The 25,983-nt window shown below is 40.0% G+C and overlaps 1 protein-coding gene across 1 annotated transcript in view; it reads right to left on the bottom strand.

Annotated features, from left to right (window-relative positions):
- Positions 1 to 1,446: 1,446 nt before the first annotated feature.
- The window catches only part of XKR6 (XK related 6), a 170,096-nt gene continuing 145,559 nt past the window's right edge, over positions 1,447 to 25,983 (bottom strand). The window contains exons 2-3 of the mRNA XM_032216790.1: positions 8,194 to 8,390; positions 1,447 to 2,411 (exon numbers count right to left, since the gene is read on the bottom strand). Of these exons, the coding sequence (XP_032072681.1) occupies positions 1,447 to 2,411; positions 8,194 to 8,390 (1,162 nt within the window). The remainder of the gene's footprint in view (positions 2,412 to 8,193; positions 8,391 to 25,983) is intronic.

The raw sequence follows: 25,983 nt of genomic DNA, 5'->3' as shown, positions 1-25,983 counted from the left end.
ATTAAGACTGAAAATGATTGGGAGAGGGGAGGAGAGAAATTGTTATGGAATTTTAAAATGCTTTATAAACTCCTTCAAATAGTATTTCTTTTCTCTCATGCTTGTTTTTGGTACTTAATTTAAAATTAAAGGCTATCTAAAAGGTGTGATCAGAAATCAAATAGACCAGTTATGCTTTGAAGTTTAAAGATGTCAATGACAATTGCATTGAAAACCAATAAAATAACTTGCTTTTGAAGATGTGCACCTTGGTTCAACTTTTTCAGACAAGGAGAGATGTAAATGGATGTAATGCTTTCCCTATTCAATTCACAGCAATAATCAGTTTTGCGCATCAATGTTTAAAAAATATCTCCAGTTTTCAATGAACTGGGCAGACTCTGTGCCAGAAGGGACATTTTTTGTGCTTCTGAGCCATGCTAATTGTTGAGTCATTGTACAACAGATGCAAATAAAAATCTGGGTTTCATTGCTTTTGGGGGGAAAAAAGAGGATATACCCTGAGATTCAAGCTTAATACAGTGAATCATAAAGAATGACCCCCTTTTTTCCATAGCAGGGATGCAGTTAATGTACATTCCCATTCAAAATGACATGAGAAAGTGGAACTTAAATATATCAAATCAGAGTAACTTTTATGCCAGTCAAAACACAGCCATGATCCCTCTTTAAATTTAGCCTGGCATTTCCTTCACTGGGGGTAGGTGGGAGGGTAATCATTTTCACCTGTCTTGTGCCAATCTAACAAAACCAATGGCATTTCCTTTTTACCTGATTCTTTTGTACAATTTCATATTATGTATAAACACATACACACACCTATGTATGCGTGTGTACACTATAATCTATTTATCTATCTATCTATTTATATGTCATTAAAATAATCAAAACATTTTGCATGAGGAAGGTGACAGTACGTAATGAAACTCAGCACCTAAGGGCATAAGGCAGTTGTAGGTTTTTTGTTTGTTTGTTTTATTTTTTTTTATTATTAGTATTATTATTTTCAATCAGCACCAATCCCTATAATAATGTCCTACACTTGGTGTAAGATATAAAACTCAGAGGTGAAGTAATTAATTTTTCTCCAACCTCTGAATCGTGGAAGTTTGCAATACTGGTTGGTTTGTGTTGTTGTTCTTGCTTTCTCCTGTGTGTAAAAAACAAAAGAAAACCTTTCATTTCATTTTTACTTATAAAACATAGAGGATCTCTCTTTCCTTTAAATACATACAGCAACCAGAAAGAAAACTTATTGGAAGGTTATTTCAGAACTGTCTTGACCATAAACAGTTAACCCACCTCTCTCCCCCCGCCCCATGAAATCCCTCTTTTAATAGGTGGGTGTTTATTTGCAATAGTGTACATGTCTGTGTGTGTGTGTTTGTGTGTGTGTGTTTGTGTGTGTGTGTGTGTGTATAGGGGCATTTGCATTTAAAGGAGCGTTTAAAGTGAAGATTCATACTGTAGCAATTCATACAAGAGAGGTCCATCTCTATACCTAATGCCTACAGCCGTGGGGGTGACGTACTGGAGAATGTTTATAGTCCTTCTCAACCTTCGGTCTACAAAATGAGCATCCCAAGCTGGGTATCTCTTTCTTGGGATGTCTATCTTAATGAGAGGGCCTTCTGGGTGGAATGGTCTCCCAGACGGAGTTGATGGCACCATAGCTCTCACTTGGAAAACTGGTAAGCATGTGTCAGCTGTGAGTTCCTCCTGTTGCTCCGTGGCCGCTCTGGGTGGCGTAGCCTGGGCCACCCTATACCCAGGGGTTTGAGGAGCCATGGGTTCAATGTCAGGGGGCAAAGGAATGCCCCAGAGCAGCTCGGCGCAACAGGAGCTGGCAAAAATCTTAGCTCTCGGCCCCATGGGATGCAGGACGCCGTAATATAAGAGCATCAGCGCTATCCCAGCAGCAAAGCTAAGAAAGACACAACAAAGCGCTGGCACAGCATATGAGTCAGTGGTGTCGGGATCTCGGTAACAATACCAAAGGAGCGTCAAGGCAGCATTCTCTGTCAAGACTATGGTGTAATAGGCAAACATTCGGTATCGGGTCCGCCCTTCCTTGACATTAAACCAGCAAAAAATGTACACAATCCCTACCACCATGTTGAAGAGAATTTCTTCCCATTTAGACATGCAGAAATCTGTCCCACCATGGATGATCCAGAAGGCCATGGCACACCAGTGGACCACGACAAAGATCCCAAAATAGAGCTGGAAGATGGAAGCAAAGAGGGCAAAAGAGATAACTCTGGATGAGATGGTGAAGAGACGCCAGAAGAGATGGATAAGGGCTCCTCTATAACTCATGCTCTTCTTATCATCCCTAGAGTCCCGGAGAAGCTTGTGATAGGAGGCTAGCACCCAAGCCAGGGACATCAGGGAGGCCACAGAGGATACACCTGCCGGGAGAACACACACAAATCCACAGAGTTAAACTGGAGACACAGGAGAAAGGACGCAGTTGCTTACATCATCCTCTTGAGGGGCAGGTGTGAAACATGATTATAATGCGAGTCAGGTTAGCGAAAAAGATCTAGAGGAGGAAGAGAGAGAAAGAGAGAGAGAAAGAGAAAGAGAGAGAGAGAGAGAGAGAAATAAGCATAAACATGATCCCACCTGTAATAAATGCTGACTACCATTTGCATAATTTTATCACCTACAGAAGCAGCAACTGTAATTTATATGCAGTTATGGTTTATGATGATGCCTGTCATTGCTTATCAATAAAATGTCATGATTCTTAAATTGCTAATATCCTCTGTGACATCACAACAAGTAAGCAAGTAACAAATAAAAGAATAACAGAGTTGGATGGGACCTTGGAGGTCTTGTAGTCCAGCCCCCTGCTCAAGCAGCAGATTCTATACCATTCCAGACAAGTGGCTTTCCAGTCTCTTCTTAAAAGCCTCCAGTCATGGAGCTCACAACTTCTGAAGGCAAGTCGTTCCACAGGTTAATTGTTTTCACTGTTAGGAAATTTCTCCTTAATTTTGTAGGTTGCTTCTTTCCTTGATCAGTTTCCATCCATTGTTTCTTCTCTTGCCGTCTGGGGCTTTGGAAAATTGGTCGATCCCCTCTTCTTTGCGGGAGCCACTCAAACATTTGAACACTGCTATCATATTACCCCTAATCCTTCTTTTCACTAGACCAGACAAACGCAATTCCTGCAACCGTTCTTCATACGTTTTAGCCTCCACCCCGCTAATCACCTTTGTTGCTCTTCTCTGCACTCTTTCCAGAATTGCTACTTCTTTTTTTATAATATAGTGATCAAAACGGGATGCAATATTCTAAGTGTGGCCTTACTAAGCAGTACTAATACTTCACGTAATCTTCATTCTATCCCTCTGTTACAGGGGTGGGTTTCTGCTGGCATTACAGCTGGTTCGGTGTGTAATTGCCTATAAATAGGTCTGCGCATGCGCAGAACATTTAAAAAGGTCAAAAAAAGATGTCGCAGTGACTGGGGAACTGTTTGGGTGCGTGGCGAGCATGCTGTCCTTACAGATTCAGAGACCCAATCGCAATTTCCACTACTGGTGCAAATCAGTAGGAACCCACCTCTGCTCTATTAATGCATCCAGGATTACGTTGACTTTTTTGGTTGCTGCTGCACACTGCTGGCTCATATTTCAATGATTGTCCATTAGGACTCCAAGATCCCTCTTACAGTCACTGCTTTTGAGCCAGATTTCATCTAATCTATACCTGTATATTTGATTTTTCTTGCCCAATGTAAGACCTTGCTTTTCTCTACATTGAATTTCATTTTGTTAGATAATGGCCTAAGTGATTATGATTTCTAACTTCCTGTATTAAAGTTGTCCAGGAAAAAAGGGAATTGTAAACTTTTTTCCCACTCTTATTTGAAATCCTGCCATTGAGGGACATTCGTTGAATTCAGCTCTGCACAAGATAGGCCCAGAATCTTCTGTCTATTCTGCCATTACATGTGCTCTCAGATATGTGACTTAGCTTAGTTTATATTCTGATTTATGCATGATAAGAAATCTTTGAAAGTGGCACTAGTGTAATTTTGTCCAATAGCCACAGGTTACAACAATTTATTTTAAAAGAGAGAATTAGAGAATCATGAACATTTACAAAGTGTTATTATATTGAGATATCTCCACAACAGAGTGGATAAATTTCAGAGTTTAGGTCATTAATCTACCCAGTTTTTCTACTCTGCTGCTGAGTTATGGCCTTTTCACAACAAGCTTGTAGTTGGTCTCCGAAAGAGAACTGACTCTGACCTCTCCACTTTTCTTCTCTATCTTGACAGTCTAGTTGCCTTTTACAGATATCATCCTGACCATAACACTTGATTGGGGATTCAGGATATCTGGCTATAGAGACTGGAGTCCATCTCTGCTCAACTGCCTGTGATCTGTGTAGCAGAAGACTTTGCTCCTGCAGTTGTCAGCCAAAGTTGCTGGCCAAACATCAAGTAATCTGTTGTTTAGACTATGGACACTAAATCCTAAAGCCCAAAACTAACTAATTTTTTTCCTAACTAGGATATTGGAGTGGCAAAACTTAAACAACCCAACTAAAATAGTGGCACAGACATAGAGAAGCCACCAATTTTGTGTTGTCTCCTGAAAAAGCACTTTTGGGACAACCATGACCTGGATGATTGAGAATCTCTACAGGCTTTTAGCAATACAATGTGGGATGAATATCCTTGAATAGTGTGGAAGTAGGAATGGATTTTTTTTGTGGGGGGATTGCAGACTACAGAAACCAGGAGCATTACTCAGGTGACCCTGAGGACACAGATAAACCTCCAAGTGCTTCAATGACCCTCTAAAACTTAAGGCCCAGGGGCTGGATCCGGCCCAGAGGGTGTTTAGATCTGGCCTATGGAGCCGCCCTGGAAACAGTGAAGGACCGGCCCACGATGCCTCTGCCAGTGAAAACGGAGCTCAGGGAGGCCTACCTAGGCTTCATTTTTGACCATGACAGACTCCTACAGCTCTCTGCCAGTGAAAACGGAGGCCCAGGAAGGCTGCACACTCTATTTTTGCTGGCAGAGGGCAACAGGAAGCCATCGCAGAAGAAAACAGAGCCTCAATGAGTGACGTTGAGCTGGCCACACTCACCCTGGCCATAGCCCCAGGCTGCTACCACCACTCAAGCCCCCGAGATCAAACACAACCCTGATGTGGCCCTAAATGAAATTGAGTTTGAAGGGATGGAAGGGAAAGTAAAGGAATGGAAGATTTTGTTAGCTGGTATGATTTGTTTTGTTCTGAGTCAGCCCAGTGAGCGGCATTAAGCTAGCCATGCCTACCCAGTTGACTATGCCTGCCCAGTTGGCCCTGCCCACCCGGCTCCCCGCAGTCAACCATAGCCCTGATGTGGCCCTCCATGAAATTGGGTTTGACACCCCTGCTGTAACCCTATAACAAAGTAGCATTATCATTCATAGTGTGACTCTGGCATCCTAGTTTAGTCTATCTTGAAGAGATGACACATTTCAACCTTCAGCGCACAACTCCTTATTTGTCAGATGACCCACAAACTGCTATCACATACGAGGAACAACAGTATCTTGCCTTCCTATCATTCATTGGAGTGGCATCTTTTATGGTGGATGGAAATCAAAATGGCAATTGTGATGATGTGAGTGAAGCCTCACTCTCTTTTTCAGTGCCACCTTAACACTTTCATCTCCTCTCTGCAAATGCCCTGGTCCACTGAGTGTTTCTGGATATTGTAGGAGTTATTCGGGAAGATTAAATTGCTGCTGAGTTAATTCTCTCCAAAGGCTGGATAAAGCAGAAATCAAGATCTTGAGGGCTCTTAAGATGTCTTAGGCCTAAGGACACTAGAATGCTCTAAAGCTTATGTGAGGTGGTCCTGTATGAGATAGTAGTGTTGTTTCACCAGTTTAGAACAATAACAAGAAATTGAAATAGCAGATAAACATGTCCTCCTATTATATGCTTGTGTGTGTGTGTGTGGAGGTAAGGAGAGAAAGAAAACAAACATAATTTCATTCTATGCTTGCTGGCACTATCTAGACCAATGCTTTTCAGACTTGGCAACTTTAAGATTTGTCAACTTCACTTCCAGAATAGCCACCACTGCTTCGGGAATTATGAGAGTTGAGGTCCACACCAGTGGTGAAATTCAATTTGTTTTACTACCAGTTCTGTGGGCATGGCTTGGTGGGCTTGGTGTGGCTTGGTGGGTGTGACAGGGGAAGGATACTGCAAAATCCCCATTCCCTCCCCACTCCTGGGGAGAGGATGTTGCAAAATCTCCATTCCCACCCCATTCTGGGGCCAGCCAGATGTGGTAATCGCCGATTCTCTAAACTACACAAAATTTTTGCTACCGGTTCTCCAGAACCTGTCAGAACCTGCTGAATTTCACCTCTGGTCCACACATCTTAAACTTACCAAGTTTGAGAAATAGTGATCTAAACTCAGAAAACCTAAAAACATTTAATTCGATATCCATTGCAAAAAAAATGAAAAAGAACAACTTGTCAGAAATTTATTTTCTACCCTTAATCAAAGGCCTCGGGGGTCTGTGCCTAGAAGCTAGTTTAGCTCACAGTACTTTGGAGTTTGTGAATTCTCCAAGTCCTTTTCAAACATAGGGGAAAAAATAGTTGTGCCATATCAGCAGTTATTTCGGAATCAGAATTTTCCATGAGTTTGTAAAAGAAAGTCCAGGATTAACGGAATGGGGTTAAATCCTATTCTCTGCCAAGACTTATTTCATAAACAAAATCATGGGAATGGGATGTGTTATGCTAGAAGCAGTGAATTGCTGAATTTGCATTCCTTCAGAGTTAATCAGTCAGAGGCTGAAGCTAAGGACAGGGTTTTAGAATGTTTTATATTCTCTTTTTAATACCTTTCTTCTCTTTCATTTTCTCTTCTGCCTCCTGTCCTCCCTCCCTCCTTCTCCCTCATCTCTTTATCCAGCAAGTACTGGACTGCTCTTGCCAGGGGACTGAACTGATCACCTATCTATGCCAAGGCAAACTATGGGCAAGAGTGATAGTGTTTTACCTGCCATTTTTAATGGCCAACATTCACTGTAATTTTTTCTTTCTCATGGTATTGTATCTGGTTACAATCCTTCAGATTCTACTTACTTTATACTATTACCTTCCTCCAAATTTATATTCAATAATTTACATGCAAAAAAAATTTCCATTGTTGAAATGGCACTATTATTATTAAATCACTCTATGGTTTCCTTCTTGGAAAATCAATATGTAATAGTGGAAAAGCAAATGCTAGACACCTGCCTTCCTCTCTAATGTTCCACAAGAATGTTCACTGCAAGACAGGCAGAGGAAAGTAGACTGAGATTCTGCTAAAGCAAGAATGAATGCCTTCTCACCGACTTTCTTCCGAGGAAACGCCTTTTAGCTTTCGGAAATTCTGAGCTACACCTTTAATCTTAAGGAAGTACAGGGTTGGGGGAATTGTGGAGTTCTTGGTGCTTCCCGAGCTTGCTTGTTTGCTTGCAGATACTATATTGCCCAACTAACTGTCAGGGCCATGCACTGGTGATGTTTCCTAGTTAGATAATGAAATGTCTGCAAGCAATCAACCAAGCTCAGAGACCACCAAGGATCCCACAATTCTACCCTTGTTAGAATAGAATAACAGAGTTGTAAGGGACCTTGGAGGTCTTCTAATCCAACCTCCTGCCTATGCAGGAAACCCTACACCACTTCAGACAAATGGATATCCAACATATTCTTAAAAATGTCCTGTGTTGGAACATTCACAACTTCTGGAGGCAAGTTGTTCCACTGATTAATCATCCTTAACTGTTGTTGTTGTTGTTAGTTGCGAAGTCATGTCCAATCCATCACGACCCAATGGACAATGTTCCTCCAGGTCTTCCTGTCCTCTACCATCCTCTGGAGTCCATTTAAGCTCACACCGACTGCTTTGGTGATTCCAACCAGCCACCTCATTCTCTGTTATCCCCTTCTTCTTTTGCCCACAGTCTTTCCCAGCATTAGGCTCTTCTCCAGTGAGAAGAATTCTACCCTAAAGTACAGTAAAGTATTTTCTTAAATTGGGGGAATTTCCCTTGACTAATGTAAAGGACTATATCAACCACTGAACCTTCCACCTGGGTGAGCAAGCCAAACACGTCCCAAACTCTTCCAAAACAAGGAGCACCAGTCAGGTCACTTACACGGTAAAGCTTCTGCACGGTTCTTCTGGATCATTATGCAGAGTTGTAGCACCAATTGTGGGGCACTCTCGAGAAAGGTCTCTAAGAGGCGCAGCATGTTGACATCTGCATACTCGTACATCATAGCCCAGTAAAAGCGCCGCTGGTGTTCCTTTTGCCTCTGGCTTTGGATCCCCAGATACATGGTTCGGATATACCTGGAGACAGGAAGAAAGTATGGACAAAATATGAAATGATGAAAGAATCCGGTGAAAGGTAATTCTTTCATCCATGTTAGTTCATTGTCTCTCTTCCTAGCTCCCATGTTTTTCATTGAGGTTTATCATTCTTCTGAGCCAGGGATGGCTAGCCTTTTCTGGACCAAATGCCCAAAGCACACCTGTACCTGAACCCCCAAAATGCAATGCGCCCCATCCCCCACACATGTGCACGTGGGACCCCCACATGCCTCCCTGCAATTGTGCATGCGGGCCCCTGTACACCCCCACACATGCACATGCGTGGCAGACCCCCAAAGACCAGCTGGCTGGTGGGAGGTGCCCGCACATGCACAGCAGAGCTGAACTGGGGCGATGGCTCATGTGCCCAGAGAGAGGGCGCTGCGTGCCACCTCTGGCACATGTGCCATAGGTTCATCATCATGGTTCTAAGCTGTACAGTCAGAGATATTACTTCTTTTCTCAATCTAATACATTTTCTTACATTTTCTTAAATGAAAAGATTTATTATTTTTCCTTGTTTGGGGAGGATGCAGGTGATGTATTGCAACAAAGAATCAATTTAAAGCAGTATATCTTGTTCTCCAACAAGATCAGAATGGAGTTCCTTCTTTAAAATGGAAAAAAAATTACAAGTATTTTTTTAATATGAGGAATAATTCTTGTAGGTCAATTAAAGAGGAGCAGTTCCTTATTTTATCAAAATCTTTCAAACTGACTGTCATTGAAAAAACGATGGCAAATTTACATATCTTACTTGAATTCTAGACTTACTAGAATTAGTTGGAGTACTTTGGGGTATGCATACAATAGATAAGATTGTACTATGAATATTGTTGGCTGACCTTCATGTATAGGTTAGCACCATAGCATGATTTAGATTTATCAGGTTAGCACCATAGCATTTTCATCTATTTAATATGAACAGCAGTTACATACACCTCAATATCATCATCTTCATTTCTTTCTTACAAACTTGACAGATTTCAAGTACTTACGGCTTGTAACCCTGCGGTGAGCATCCAAAACAATATTTTTAAAATGTTTTGTCTAACACCAAAGTTCAAACACACTGATAATGTATACTTTAGCCCAGTAAACCTAAACAAGTGGGTTATTTAATTAGTTCAAAGTTTATGTGTCTTTATTTTCTTAGGAGATGGTGTTAACTCCATAAATCATGCATAAGTTAAGAATGGAAAAAAAAATGTGCTGTGCATAAATGAATAAAAGGACAATTCTGACCAATGCCTCTTACTTCAGAAAATAAATGATTGCAAAATGAATGAAAGTAATGCCTAAAAGCTTTCTTCAATGTGCAATGTGAGGATTGGTACCCATCCAGCCACTCACGAGTCTTTTGGATTGCATGGCCTTAATAAATTTAATAAAATTAAAAAGCAGATAACTTGATTAGAGAACTGGGATAGAGCAACTGTGTTCCACTACCAGAACTTCAGGAGGGGCTATTGATAGAGTATGCTTTCCTATCTCTCCCAAACAAACCACCATCAATCAGAGTGAACAACAATGATATAAATGGACAGAGATCCAGTTAAAGGCAAGTTATTATGTTCTTATTTTCAACGGTGAAAAGGATGGAGAGTGTCCATCATGTATGGTAAAATGGCTCTGGTGAAGCTCAAAAATTTCATCTTGATTTCTATAATAGCTGTAGTAATAGCAGCAAAACAAGGTTAACTCTGAATGAGGTAGGATGGCCTGGAAAACTTGTTTTTTTCCTAAAAGAATGAGCAAGAAGTGACTCAGGTTTGACACTAGGTGGCAATATACTCTAATTATACAAAAATTGATATTAAGGCTGTAAAGTCATGCCTTGGACAAAAACAGGATTCTACTTTCCATTCTACTTTCACATTATATTAAAAAAAAAAATTCACTGTAAGTGTGGCAGTGAGAGCCGGAGGAAATATCAGAAGAATTTCCACTTCTGAGAGGTCCATGATGCTCTCTGAGCTTGGTTGTTTTCTTGCAGACGTTTCATTATCCAAAGTAGGTTACATCATCAGTGCTAGTCTGTGCTATTACTGATGATATTACGTACGTTGGGTAATGAAACGTTTGCAAGAAAACAACCAAGCTCAGAGAGCACCAAGGACCCTTTATTTCAACACTGAGCTGGTCCTAGACTGCATAGAATATGTATGTATGTATGTATGTATGTATGTATGTATGTATGTATGTATGTATGTATATAAACTTGAAATCTTCTTTTCACATTATGATCTTTGTGAATCAAAGTCGACATTATGATCATAATTTTATTACAGTGCATATTATCTCATTAACCTCAGTGACATCACTGGAGGCAAAGGAAGGCTATGACTTTAGGATTCCCCCCCTTTATTCTTTTATGTTTTATTGTCATTTCTTTTGTTTTATTGTTGTGAGCTGCCCAGAGTTAGGCAGCACACAAGTTAAATAAATCAATATCATCATTATTTACACTGAGTAAGCAGTGTTGGAAGTTAAAACCCACCCCTCTCCTAGAAAATGAAATATTTTAGGAAATGTTAAAAAGGCAGAATATTTCTCCCAAAAAGAGAAGTAGAAACTCAGAGAGGCAGAAACTCAGAGAGGCAGAAATTCAGTTGCCCACCCTTTGTGAATGGGCCATTAAGGCCTAAGTCAGTCTATTCTACATAACAAAGATATACCCCCTTCAGGCATAGCCATTTCATTTCCACCAAGTTTCAACCAAATGTGGCACATAGACAACCTACAAAGCTAGCTATGACCTCTGACAGCAACCAATCAGGATACTCTTCCTGTGCCCCAGGACGTTCAAAGCCCAGGAGAGGGCATAAAACCCAGGGACTCTCAGCATCTCTTCCTTTTTCTGCTCAGTAACTCAAGCCATGTGATTCTGCTCAGGAGCTCAAGCCATGTGATCCTGTTCACCATTAAACCATCTTTCCAAACAACCTCCATGTTTCCAGTGTCTTTTTCCCCACTTGGAACTGAACCCAGAAGGACATTTCTTCCTACAGAAGAAGGTATAGACCCCATTGCCCAGGTAGTTTAGTTAACATCAATGTTTTTACCGTATAGTACTGGTGGTTTTTAAATGCAATTTTATCCTTTTAGTTACATAGTTAAGCCACTTTGCCCATGTTTAGTCTGTAGGATATAGCTAGATGGCTAAGAAAATGTACCTAGGTGCATTCCTCTGTTGTGTCAGTCTTTGCAAATCTGTATATTCATATATGTATCCCTACTAGTTAACTGTGTGTCACTGGAGAAAACTAAGAACCAGCCTGTTTACTAGCTTGCATTAGACACCAACAAGATGCTACACCTGAATTGATTGCTAATAGGTTTCTGATATAATTCAAAGTACTGGTTTTAACTTTAAAGTATTCATCTACTGGCATCAGTCTGTCCAATATATATTTTCTTCTGTTCAATTGTGTCTGATTCTTGGAGACTGGCTATATCCTTGTAGTTTCCTTGGCAAAGTCTTTCAGAAATGGTTTGCCATTGCCTCTTTCCTAGGACTGAGAGAAAGTGACTGGCCCAAGGTCATCCAACTGGCCTTGTGCCTATGATGGGACTAGGATTCATAGCCTCGTGGTTTCCTAACCTGATGCCTTAGCCACTAGACCAGTGGATTCTCATCCAATATCTTACCCTATGAGAAACTTGATGTTTCCTCATTTCATGAAAAAAAAGGGGACTGAGACCAGGAGGCTCCTCCATTATGGTCCCAATATTGTAGAACAGCCCGCTCCATTCTTGATCACATTCTGGAAGTTGATAAAGACGAATCTTTTTCATTGAAGTTTCAGGGATCGAGAAGATATTGTTGCCTGTTGTATTACAATGCTCCGGCTTTTATTTATGGTTTTAATTATTACTACTATTATTGTAGATGTTTTAATTTAATTACTTAATTATTAATTTATTGTGGATGTTTTATTGTATTGTTCTGTTGCTAAACACCAGGAGTTATTCTAAAATATGGCAGCATACAAGATTGAACAAGCAAGCAAGCAAGCTAGCAAAACATTGCCTTGATTACTTGGACGGGGGTGGGGTGGGGGAGATTGCAGTTGATGGTTATAGAATAGTGCAAAATATTGCCAAAAAAGTAGCAAAACTATTTGCTGGTGAGTTTCTCAGCATGTAGTTGCAGTTCTCTTTGAAGTGCAAATGCTCTAGAGTCACAGGTCTCTGTTATAGTAAATAGATGCCAGTGAATGCCAGATTTACACCTCTGAACAAATTCATTTGACTCTCTCTTGGTGCAGCTGAAGTATAAATTAAACTGGATAAAGGTAATGATATTTGCAGAGCTGTCAACCACGTTAGATGGCTTCAAGTGTTGTGGCACCATGGTTGCCTGAACAGAAACAGGGGACAAAACCAATCTTCAACTTCTGGAGAACCTTTCTCCATAGGAAGATATAGTTAGGGAACAATAAGTATCTAGAAGTGTGATGACAATCTCTAAAATATAAATGTATGTTGAGACTTTATCAAAGAATATTTGCAAGATAACAGCTATGGAAAGCAAAGTTTGCAATGAGCTAAAAGACTGGATCAGAGCTGGATAGAGCAATGGAAAAAATATACATAGCCAGGAGAATAAATCTAGAGATGGTGAACTGCAAGCAGCAACTGAGTTAAAAGCTGGAACACGGATGTCAGGAGACATATGGAGAAAGAAGGTGGAAGGCTGTGAACAGAACGAGTGGGCAGAGATACTGGGAAGCCTTCAGTAGAAAAGCAAAGTCCTAAACTGACTCAGGAATGTGTATAGCAACATGAAGTCTGAAGGAATAAAGGGATGTCTGGAGAGGAACAGGAGGCAACAGGAGAATAAATAGCCACTTTAGTTTTGTTACTCTTCAACATTGGATGGTCCACTATAAAGTGGAACCATTGCACAAATTGGAAGTAGTCACGGCCCAAACATTTGTTTGAAATCCCACCACGTTTGTCAGGAGGAACACTAGATGAATGCATTCTCCAGTAATATCTCTCAGATAGAGTTCCACCTAGGCTAGGGGTTCCAAACTCAATGCCCGCAGGCCACTTCTACCCCGCGGGTGCTTAGATCTGGTCTACGGGGCTGCCCTGGAAGCAGCAAAGAACTGGCCCGCAGTGCCTCTGCCAGCAAAAACTCTGCCAGCCCATTTTCCCTGGCAATGGATTGTAGGAGGCCGGCAGCTCCCCCTGCCCCCAAGCTCCATTTTCACTGGCAGAGAGCTAAATGATCTAAAAACAAAACAAAATGAGACATGTTTCCCCCTTTGAGCATGCAAGAAGGGACAGGGAAGGAGAAAAGGAAAGCGGAAAAACAAAGAAAAGAAAGAAAGTTGGGAAGACAGGAAGGAAGGGAAAATAAGGAAAGAGGGGAAGGAAGAAAAAGGAGAAGAAAGAGGGAAGGAAAAAGAAGAAAAGGAAGGAAGGAAGTAGAGAGGTTATAATGAGAGTGATGGAGGGTCTGAGGGAAGTCCTGCCTTAGCACTTGGCCACACAGGTGACACTAAGATGGCCACGCCCATCCCAGCCCACTGAGATCAAACACAACCCTGATGCGGCCCTCAATGAAATCAAGTTTGACACTCCTGCTCTAAGTGTAGATAATAGCATTACTATGAAAAACAGAACCATGGTAAATGTTCACCCATGACGTGTTTCCCTGGAGTTTAATTACGATTAATGACAAAGTAGAGGGCCTGTCCCTGCCTCAACCTAACCCTGAAGTCATTTTTTCCCCATGTTGCTATTATCTCATCTCCAGTCGGTGGATGAGATAGAATTAAGTCATCTCTATCTGCCCTAGGATTGAAACAATCTTCCTCTTATTCTGAAATCCTCTAAACGCAAAATCAAAGTTTTTAAAACCTGAAGTCAAACGATTGAAGTGATCTGAAACAAGCAGAAGAGGTATGAGAGCAACTGGCAATAGAAACAGTAAATTTCACATTGAGCTTTTTGCCAGCTCAAAGATGAACAGAGAATATTTTAATTAGAGAACAATATAACTTGTAACTAAGTGCAAAAATTCCACATACCATCCCCAAGAATTTCTGCATAATGTTATTATCTGAATGAATTTCTAACAGTTCTCTTTTGTCAAACTGAATGGGGTTTAATAGAAAAAATACAGAATAACTTCTTTTCTAGCAATAACCAAAAGTGCCCTCATTTACACCTGGGGCAGCCCTGACATGGAAAACAGTTGGCAGAATGAGCTACAAACTAAAACTACGGTAGTTATGTCCAGGTGAATGGAGAAAGCAAGAAGGAACAGATTTTGAGCATGGCAGGTATACAGGAAGAAAAAAAAATCATTATTTTTCATCCAAACTAGTGTTTCTTAACTCTAGGAACTTTAAGATGTGTGAACTTGAAGCAATCCTGGCTGGGGATTTCTGAGAGCTGAAGTCCATACATCTTAAAGTTGCTAAACATTGTCCTTTCAGTGTTGAAAGAACTTCCAGTTACTTTAACTATAATTGCCAGAAGTTTATAATCTGCAAAGTAACATTTTGTAAAATTAAAACTGTTGTTATGCCAATCATCATTATGACTTAATTGATTAAAAACTGAAAGGGGGATCTTTCTCACCAAGAGAAAAAGGGAATAAAAACTGCACATAAGGCAAATGTTTCTCTTTTCCCTTGACCCAGTAAGTGCTAACTAATGTCAATCCCCTCTTTTCATAAATGTTACATTTGCTTAGGAAATAAAAATAAACCTGGACAGGTTTTTTCCCCTGGTTTCTACTTTCTATGCTTTTTCGCAGAGGTTACTCTATGACTTCTCCATTCGAGTTCAGAAAACTTGAGCTAAATCCTCTACAAACCATGGAAACATTTTCCTTTCATTAGTTCCTTAGTGACTACAGCATCTTTCAAACAAAAGTAGAAATATGGATGGTCAGAAAATGAAGAAAGTATAAAAGGGAAAAAAATAAAACGCATGACATTTCACATAATTGTTCAAGTTTTGTAACTGTATGTAGCATGGAAAGAGCTAGGCCAGAATGTTCTTTGTTTTGGCTAGAAGTGGTATAGTCCCCCTCTGCTTGAGGCCTCTACCAGCACATTTCCTTCTCTTCCAACACCACGGTTTGCTCCCTTCTTTAGGGTTTTTTAAAGCAGTTTTTTTTTCTGTCTCCGTTTGCACTTGGATTAATTAATGGGTGATTAACTTGAGTTTAGCTAATGTGATTCTAAATGTTAGCTAACCTTGTTCCTCAGCAGTTTGCAGTAAATGGCAAATGTTTGTGTCCCGGAACAAATGTTTGCCGAGTGTCTCGACTTGGCTTGACAAATGTATCTGTAAACTCAAGTGGATTGGTTTACATTCAATGCAAGAGGCAAAAAATGCACATGAGTTTCAAGTAAGGTAGTAAGGAGAAACAGAACCCTTGTCCAGTATGCAGGAAGCTAAATGCAATTCTGACAAAGCGGTATCAATAATTCCAGCTAATTTAGCTGCCCTTATTTACTGAAAGTGTGGCATCTAGTCCTGAATTTCCCTAAGCATATGTAAAATTCTTTCTCCCTCTCAAACTGGAATGTCTTTCTTAGATTTGAAAAGTTGATTGGGGAAATCAATTGGGAAATATCAAATCATTAACAGAAGAAAGTTGCAGTTTCTGTACTTCCAGGCAAAAAGTTAAGCTTGTTAATAATAGGTGATTTCAAAGAGATTTACTGACCTAACAGTAGGAAGAGTTTCATCCCACAACTCTAATATACTTTTTAGTTGGTTCATCAATTTATTTTATTTGTTAAAAAAGAGGAAAGTGTGTGCAGGGACCTGTTTCTTGGATACTTTAGTGATTATGGTGAATGCCTTATTCTTGACTGCTGTGTATTTTATTTTTTGCATTATTATAATTGCTTTAATTTTTTTTAAAATGTACTTGCTACCCAAAGTCACTTCTTGAGATGGGTAGCCATACAAATTACCTATCTATCTACATACATACATACCTGTCGTGATATTTCTTTTCAGGATAAATAGTGTTACACAAAATACAGAAAGAGATTAAAAGCAAAGAAATTAAAGCATGAATTAAAAGTAAGGCAGCTACTTTTAGCTTTCTATATTTGCAAATTATCCTTAATTTCATTAGATCCCTAAATAATTTCATCTACTGCCCCTTTTCTTTAATTTTGTATTCAATACATCTTCATTCATCATTCTTTCTTTACTTATGTGAGTGATGGCGAACCTTTTTTGGCTTGTGTGCCAAAAGCGAGGGGAGTGCAGTGGGGTCGTGCATGGGCATGCCACACCCATAATACTATGTGTGCGACCAGCGCTCCCTCCCATTTTGGTGTGTTTTTTTCGCCCTCCCCAGGCTCCAGAGGCTTTATAGGACCCTGGGGAGGGTGAAAACAGCCCCCCCCCAGAGTCTCTCTGGAGGCTTCAGGAGCTTCCCTGAAGCCTCTGGAGTGTGAAAAACCGACCCTATGGGCAAACCAGAAGTTCAGGAACAGACTTCTGGTTTGCTCATTGGGTCATTTTTTGCCCTCCGGAGCCTCCAGGAAACCCTCCTAAAGGCTTCTGAACACTCCGGAGGGCTAAAACTGGCCCGACAAGCAAACAAGAAGTTATTTCCGTTTTGCTCGTAGGGTTGTTTTTTGCTCTCTGGAGCCTTCAGGGAAGCCTCCTGAAGGCTCCTGAATGCTCTGGAGGGTGAAAACCACCCCTACGAGCAAACCGGAAGACTGTTCCTGAACTTCTGGTTTGCCCATAGGACCGGTTTTTCGCGCTCCGGAGGCTTCAAGAAAACCTCCCGAGTGTGAAAAATGGCCTCAAAAGAAGGCTGGTCAGCTGGAGCTGACAGGGAAATGCCTCGCGTGCCCTAACAAATGGCTCCACATGCCACCTGTGGCACACGTGCCATACGTTTGCCATCATGGACCAATGTCTTCTTGTTTAACTACATCTGCATATCTCTTAATTCCAACTTCATTCTATTTGTTTTCATTATTTTCCCTGACAGTTTCAACTCTGATTCTCCTGTAATAATGTAGCCTGAAGTATATTCATATAGGAAGTCACTTTGGCTTCTATTGAGAAACTTTCATTCCTCATAATAAATATTACCCACTAGCAGTTGAATATCTTAAAACCTGTCCATCTGTTCCCACTTTTAATAAATAATCTATCCAGATACACAGTGCCATGTATTTGCATTAGTGTTTTACTATAGATGTACATCTTGCAATAATTCAGTCTATTTTTCTTGTCTAACTTTGTCTATGATACATTATTTTTTTGAATCCCTACTTCTTGTATCATACCTGGCCCACTGTATATCAAGGGAGGCTGTGTGGAGAGGGTTTCCTCTTTTAAATTCTTGGGAGTGTTTATTAATCAAGATCTCACCTGGAAAAACTACACGTCTCTGGTGATTGGAAAGGCCCAACAGAGACTTCATTTCCTTAGAGTCCTGAGAAAAAATCAGGTGGAACAAGGGCTGATGACCTCTTTCTATCGGTCCACCATAGAACGTGTCCTCACATATTGTATTACAGTATGGTATGCTGGTTTAATAGCTACGGACAGGAAGGCACTACAGAGAGTGATCAATTCGGCACAAGAAACCATTGGTTGCCCTCTGACACCACTGGATGACATCGCCAGATCTCGCTGTTTTAGCAGAGTAAGGAAGATACTCAGAGAGGATTCACAACCTGGTCAGTGTCTCTTTGCACTTCTACCATCAGGCAGAAGACATCAAAGTATAGCCAGCCAAACCAACAGGTTTAAAGATAGTTTCTATCCTTGGGCTGTGAGACTTTTAAATACAACCACAATCACTCCATGCACACACTAGTTTTTTTCCTTTTTCTTTCTTTTTTTGTTTCTGTTATAATTTTGCACCACTGAGGTTAAAACCAATTTTGTTGTATTTAAGTACAATGACAATAAAGATTATACATACATACATACGTACGTACGTACATATATACATACATACATACATACATACACTCTATCTACTGTGCTATTTGTTACATGTCATTCGTATGGTCAGCCAGCATCATAGCACTGACTATATAAAAAGGTGCAGATACGTTGATAGGATATCAGGATAGATGTTCCTTATACATTTATTAAAAATACATTTAAGAAAATCACAATTTTTTATTTTCCCCTCTGCTGAATCACCTGTTTAGTCCTCTGATTATTTTAAGGAACTAATTTTTATTTTATTAGAATTGGAAGCTACCCTATTTCAGAACAATTCTAAAGAGAAAAATACTTTGGATGTTTTATTTATGCTGCTCAGTTTGAATGTTTTGCCTTAAATTAGCCTCCTCCTTTCCTTTCTGAGTTCCTGCTTCCAAAAACAGCAACATTAGTCCCAACAGCTACAAAGTGTGTTAGAGGTGCACTAGAAAAGAAATCCATCTGTAGGATGTGTAGATCAGCTTCCATTTGAGGAAGAAGAAAAAATACTACTGAATTTTTAAGGCTGAAGGCTACTAGAATCAGTTTGTTTGAAATCCACTAGAGGGCACTGGAATTATTTATCATGTTTCTTCTCCAGGTTCCTATGGTGGCTTTTACCAACAGGGATGGGAGAGACGGTAACCTCAGAGTTCAAATAACAAGCACAGTGCATTGATGAATGGGTATACCAAGCCATAGATATTGGTGCCAAGAATACCCTGCCACAAACTAGATCAACAGTAGATTTATTTTAGCCTTTGGTGCCACTAACATTACCCTATCCTCAGGAAATATGAGCAAACTCCCTTATAAAACTCATATATGTATATATCACTGGGATGCAAACTGCAGAGAATTTGGTTGTGTAATTTACTCAAATTATACAGTGATAATACATTCCTGTATTTTAAAATGCATACAAAATGCATTATATTAAGGACAAACTGTGAGCAAGAAATATATAAATTAGGAAAATTAAGCACAAAAAATGCCTAGTAGGGAAAAGTGCCTGCATAAATGTGCATATTAATGCTACATGGACATTTAAAACTCCGCAAACTGAAATAGTTATAGGATGAAATAAACAATGTGAAAGAAAAAAAGAAAAGAAAGAAAGAGAAAGAAGTAAAGCAAAATCAAAATTGACAGATTTGGCCATTGATACTAAAGAAGCTCAACTGCTGCTAATTTTATAATCCTTCCATTATTAGGTTAAGACTTTTTTTAAAAAAAATTTTCCAGCTAATTTTGAACTCATTTTTAAAACTGTTGTTAAATTTAAAATCAGTATTAGTAATGATTTTCTGATGTGAAAAGGTATTATACCTTTTTCACTGTCAGTAAAACACTGATTGAGTTTATTTATTTGTTTGTTTGTTTGTTTGTTTGTTTATTTATTTATTTATTTATTTATTTATTTATTTATTTATTTATTATTAGGTCCAACCCCCTGCTAAGGCAGGAAACCCTACACCACTTCAGACAAATGGTTATCCAACTTCTTCTTTAAAAAGTCCAGTGTTGTTCCATTAATTAATTGTTCTAACTGTCAGGAAATTTCGCCTTAGTTCTAAGTTGCTTCTCTCCTTGATTAGTTTCCACCCATTGCTTCTTGTCCTATCCTCAGGTGTTTGGAGATTAGCTTAATTCCCTCTTTTTTGTGGCAAATTCCTGAGATATTAGAACAGTACTATCATGTCACCTTTCTTTTCTTTAAACTAGCCATACCCAATTCCAGCAAATGTTCTTTATATGCTTTAGCCTCCAGTCCCCTAATCATCTTTGTTGCTCTTCTCTGCACTCTTTCTAGAGTCTCAACATCATTTTTTAATATTTTTTATATTGTGGCGACCAAAAATGCAGTATTCCAAGTGTGGCCTTACCAAGGCATTATAAAATGGTATTAAATGTGTTCTTGATTCTATCCCTCATTAAAATCTAGTAAGCATTAAAATAAACAACAACAACAATTTACAATTAAAAGTTGTTTAAAACTGTTACTCATGCAAAGACAAGCACTTGCATATCATTTCCTGCCCAAACCAAAAACCATTTCATTGCTTAAGATGATGATTATAACCAAATTCATATACTAAGATAACAGAATAATAGAATAACACAGTTTGAAGGAACCTTGGAAGTCTTCTAGTCCAACCTCCAACCACTTAACATGCAGTCTTCAATAGAATTACAGGGAACCATGGGATGGGATGTCCCAAGATTTTGTCTTAGGTCCAATACTTTTCAACATCTTCTTAAATGATTTAGATGAAAGGACAGAAAGGGAAATAATCAAACTTGCAGACAACACAAAGCTGGGGGGGGGGAATAGAAGATAGGGTCAAGATCCAGAAGGATTTTGGCAGACTAGAACACTGGGCCACATCCACCAAAATGCAATTCAGTGGTGAGAAAAGTAAGGTTTTCACTTAGGCAAAACCAACAACAACAACAACAACCCCAAAATGAACAGGTATAGAATAAGTGGTACTTGGCTCAACAGTAGTAGCTGTGAAAGCGATCTACTAGTTCCCCGGAATGTCTAAATCTAACAGGGGGTGACATGATAGCAGTCTTCCAATATTTGATGAGCTGTCACAGAGAGGAGAGGGTTAACCTATTTTCAAAGTATCTCAGGGCATGGCAAGAAGTAAAGGATAGAAGCTTAACAAAGAGAAATCCAATCTAGAATTAAGGAATAATTTTCTATCAGTAAGAACAATTAATCAATGGAACTGCTTGCCTCCAGAAGTTTTGGGTTCTCCATCATTGGAGGTGTTTAAGAAGAGATTGGACAGCCATTTGTCCAATCATATAGGGTCTCCTGCTTGAGCGGGGCATTGAACTAGAAGACTTACAAAGCCCTTCCATCTCTGTATTCTGATGTCAATATTCAGAGTATCCTTACTCCATATGGAAACAATAGGAATATAAATATAATATTATATAATATATATAAATTATAATATCTAAACAAATTATAGACCCAAAAAAATGAGAGAGAAAGGAACGTTTGGGCTACATGAAATGCCTATGGGAAGCCGAAATCATTTATTCATATAGAATTCGTTGAAGATTTATAACGAATAACATGGATGTTATTTAGGTATAGCCATATATACAAAAAACACTGAGCAAGCTATGTAAAAATAAGTAAACATAATCTATGAGGTCATACTCACTAATGGATTTCTGATGGGTTATCCAAGAAGAACCAACTGTTGCTTTTTTTAAAATTAATGTTCAATGGTACCAAATTTACAGTTTGTTAAGGTTCAGAGTTGGAGAACATGATGTGGGGGAGGTTCAGGGAACAATTTGATCCCTGTGAATGTTTTAGGTCCCAGAGAGTTTAATATTAGAGGCAGACAGTCTTTCTGCAGGAAAAGAGATGTTCACTGTGTTCAGAAACATAAGGAAGGAGAATGACAAACAGACTTTAGAAAGAGGAGAAGCAGCTGTGAAATCACAACCAAACCAGAGCGAGGAAAACAGAAGAGCGAGAAGACATTGAGGAGATTTTTTTGGGGGGGGGTGGGCGGAGCTGGTGAGTTATGGAGTGATATGGAGAATTTGGGAGAAAGCGGTGCAGCTTCTTTATGCCAAGGGCATTTTTAAAATTGTTTGCACTGATTTGTTGTTGAACCAATTATCAATCTGAAGGGAAGAGGATTAAAACCACAGCTGACTTCTTGATCAGGTGATCAGCTAATGGGGGAGCTTATTCCACAGCTATCGCCTAACCCTAAAAAAGAAAGAAAGAAAGAAAGAAAGAAAGAAAGAAAGAAAGAAAGAAAGAAAGAAAGAAAGGGAGCAACCAGTGCAGGCCAACAGGGAATTGTGTCAGGGGAACAACAAGACAGCCTTAGGCTCTGCCAAAAGGATGGACACTGAGTATGTAGCTAATTTTGCCTGCTGACAATGCAGATGTCCCTCTTTGCTGGAGGCTACTCTTTCTTCTTTAAAACTCTTTAGGGAAAGTGAAGAACAGATATCGCACAGAGACCTCTCCATTAAAGCCAGCAGAATGAGATCCCCAAGGACGGAGGAAATTGTCCAGAAGCAGCAGAGAAGCCACAAAGAAAGGCCTAGAGAGGCAGAAGGCATTCCAGTGGGAGTAGTGAATATTGGATTAATTTGGAGCTGCGGGCAAAAGTAATGTTTCTGTGCAATTTCTATCCCTAATCAGTGAACAAGAAGGACAAGTAGGATCCTGGATTAGAACAAGTTGAAAGAAGATGATGCCATTGAGAAAGATGGCACCTATGGCTATGCAGGAAGCAGTAAAAGTTATTTGGGAATCACACAGATGTAGGCAGACCAATTAACCCTGACATCTTCAGTCTTTGTATACCAATGAATAAACTATGAGGAACAGACAAAAGCAGAAGATGTGTATGATACCTTTCCAAATTCATCAAGTTCATCCAGATTTTTAAAAAAGCTGGCATAGTCATACTCCACTCAGTATCATGGGTGTAGCAGTAGAGGTGGTCAACAATATTAAGTATCTGGAGGTGCAGATAACTAACAATCTGAACTGGTCTCTCACACATCATCCTTAGTGAAGTGTGCAAACCAGTGCCTGCATTTCCTGCCTCAGATGAAGAGACCATATCTTTCTCCTTCTGTCCTGGCCATTTTTTACAGAGGCACAATTGAAGGCATTTTAACAAACTGCATCACTGTTTGGTTTGGTGGCAGCAGTGCCTCAGATAGAAAGTCCATTCAGAGAGTGGTAAGAACAGCTGAGAAGATTATAGGGGGGGGGGGGTCGCTTCCTGTTACTCAGGATACTGCTTATAAGCACTATGTGCTCAGAATTCAAAGCATTGTTAGAGACACCCCACACACACTTTATGTTCTGTTACTGTTGCTCTCCTCTGGGAGGAGGTTTCAAAGTATTTCTGGCAGGACTACCAGATTCCGTAACAGCTTTGTTCCCTATGCTATCCATCTGGTAAACTCGCAAGATTCGTTTTACTTACCATATCCATGTATACATCTGAACTAGAATGTTGTTTTTCCATGTCATGTAATATATGTGGATATATGCATAATTTTGTATGTATTTATTTAGTCATGTTTATGTAGTGTATATTGGAGGTAGTGACCCCTTGAGAGCTGTATGCAATGAAATTTCATTTTAATGTATGTCAATTAGTGTACATGCAAAGTAACAATAATGTTATTCTAAAAGCTATTCTAACTTCTCAAGAAGGTAGGTTATAGTAGTAATTGAAGATTAATGTCAACTGAAAAAATAGCATAGCTAGAAATATACAAATTTCTGAACTTTCTTGATGATTTTGTTTTTCAGAAGGTAGAAGAGGAAACTAAGGAAGTCAGTCTTCCTTCATCTTATTTTGACCAATCAAGAGGCTAATGAGATGAAGTTGTTAATTCCTTGAGAGAAACTATGCCATTTTAGACTTCAAGGCAACTAGGAAATAGCAAAAACAACAATAATGTGATAAATTAATTTTGTAAATAGGACATTACAAAGAAGGTCTTATTGAACTCAGGCAAAAAGTATTAGGCATTCTATTATAGTCTATAATCTTAAAGGATAAACAGATACTACAAAGATTAAATTTTATAAAAATGAGACATTGGAAGCAAAAATATAAATTTTTCCAGTGACTTGGCTCATTAAGAAGCAAAAAAGAGTTTGGAAACAGAAGCAGGTGCAGTACTGACAACTAAGAAAAAGATGGTTTAAAATTGGAAGCCAAGTATGTAAGGAGAGAGACAGATAAAAAATTCTCAATGGATTTTTAAAATAAAAAATAAGAAAAGGAAAAATAAGATTGTTGTGGGGAGATAAGTCATAATTAAGAATCAAAGATGCTGCTGGTGTGCTCCCTGGGGAAGATGAAGAAGTAAAAATGGAGAGGGGGAAGAATGTAGAAGATGGAACAGATTTGTCTGTCTGCCTTATTTCAGAAGAGTGGGGGGGGACTTCCTAATACAAGGAGAAATAGAGCGGGTGGGAGTGGGAGGCACCGTTCTTCGGTGGTTCTCCTCCTACCTCTCGGACAGGTCGCAGTCGGTGTTGGTCGGAGGACAGAGATCGACCCCTAGGCCCCTCAACTTTGGGGTGCCACAGGGTTCAGTCCTGTCCCCCCTCCTATTTAACATCTACATGAAGCCGCTGGGTGAGATCATACACTGGCACGGGATTAAATACCCTCAATATGCGGACGATACACAGCTGTATCTGTCCACCCCGTGCCAACTCAGTGAAGCGGTAGAAGTGATGGGCCAGTGCCTGGAGGCTGTTAGGGTCTGGATGGGAACGAACAAGCTGGCGCTCAACCCCGACAAGACCGAGTGGCTATTGATGCTCCCTCCCAAAGATGGTCCAGCTATTCCATCTCTCAGCCTGGGGGGTGAAATTATACGCCCCTAAGAGAGGGCCCGCAATTTGGGAGTCCTCCTGGATCTGCAGCTGACTCTAGAACATCATCTGTCAGCTGTGACCAGGGGGACCTTTGCCCAGGTTCGCTTGGTGCACCAATTGCGGCCCTACCTGGACCGGGAGGCCCTTCGGATAGTCACTCATGCCTCTCGTCACCTCAAGACTGGATTACTGTAACACGCTCTACATGGGGCTGCCCTTGAAGAGTGTTCGAAGACTTCAGCTTGTCCAGAATGCAGCTGCGCGAGCGATTGTGGGTGTACTTCGGTACACCCACGTTACACCTATCCTCCGCGAGCTGCACTGGCTGCCTATTGGTCTCCGGACATGCTTCAAGGTGCTAGTCATTACTTTTAAAGCCCTACATGGTATTGGACCTGGGTACTTGAGAGACCGCCTCCTGCCAGTTACCTCCCAAAGACCTATTAGATCCCACAGATTAGGCCTCCTCTGAATTCCATCTGCCGGCCAATGTCGGCTGGTGACTCCTTGGGGGAGGGCCTTCTCTGTGGCTGCTCCGGCCCTCTGGAACGATCTCCCCTTACTACCCTTCTGGCCTTCCGCAAAGCGGTTAAGACTTGGCTGTTCCGGCAGGCCTGGGGCTGTTGAACTATCCAGCCCCATCCGAGGTTATGGCTGTTGTAGTATTTTAAATTGTTGTTTTTATTTTATTTTTTGTATCCCCTCCCTTTTTTATTGTGAGCCGCCCTGAGTCCCTTGGGAATAGGGCGGCATACAAACTTAATAAATTGAATTGAATTGAATTGAGCTTAGTATAGACTTACTGTACTTTATTATCTTACATTAATTCAAGTCTCAAGGGCCTGATGAATTATATCCAGAATAGTAAAGGAACTGACAGACATAATCTCAGAGTAGCTGACAATATTTTTTAAAATACAGTAAACTAGTAAGGTGCTGAAGGCTGGAGAACAGCCAACGTAAGTCCAATATTCAAAAAGGAAAAAAAAAGGACTAATCTTAGAAGATTTAGTAATCTTCACTAGAATCTATCTAATGTATCTATTAGATTAATGTCTTTACTTTGCAGGGTTCTAGACTAGATTGTCTAGTATTAAGTTTGTGAACTTTTAAAAAGAATGGTACCAGGAGCAAACATGGGTTTGTTCAAAAAATGTTGTTAGACTAAGCTTGGTTCTTTTTCTGACAGAAAGCCTAGCTGTGGATTTATTATATCTT

The sequence above is a fragment of the Thamnophis elegans genome, chromosome 4 (genome assembly GCF_009769535.1).
Source record: "Thamnophis elegans isolate rThaEle1 chromosome 4, rThaEle1.pri, whole genome shotgun sequence".
Taxonomy (NCBI): Eukaryota; Metazoa; Chordata; class Lepidosauria; order Squamata; family Colubridae; genus Thamnophis; species Thamnophis elegans.
This window is presented reverse-complemented; position numbering and strand designations above follow the sequence as displayed.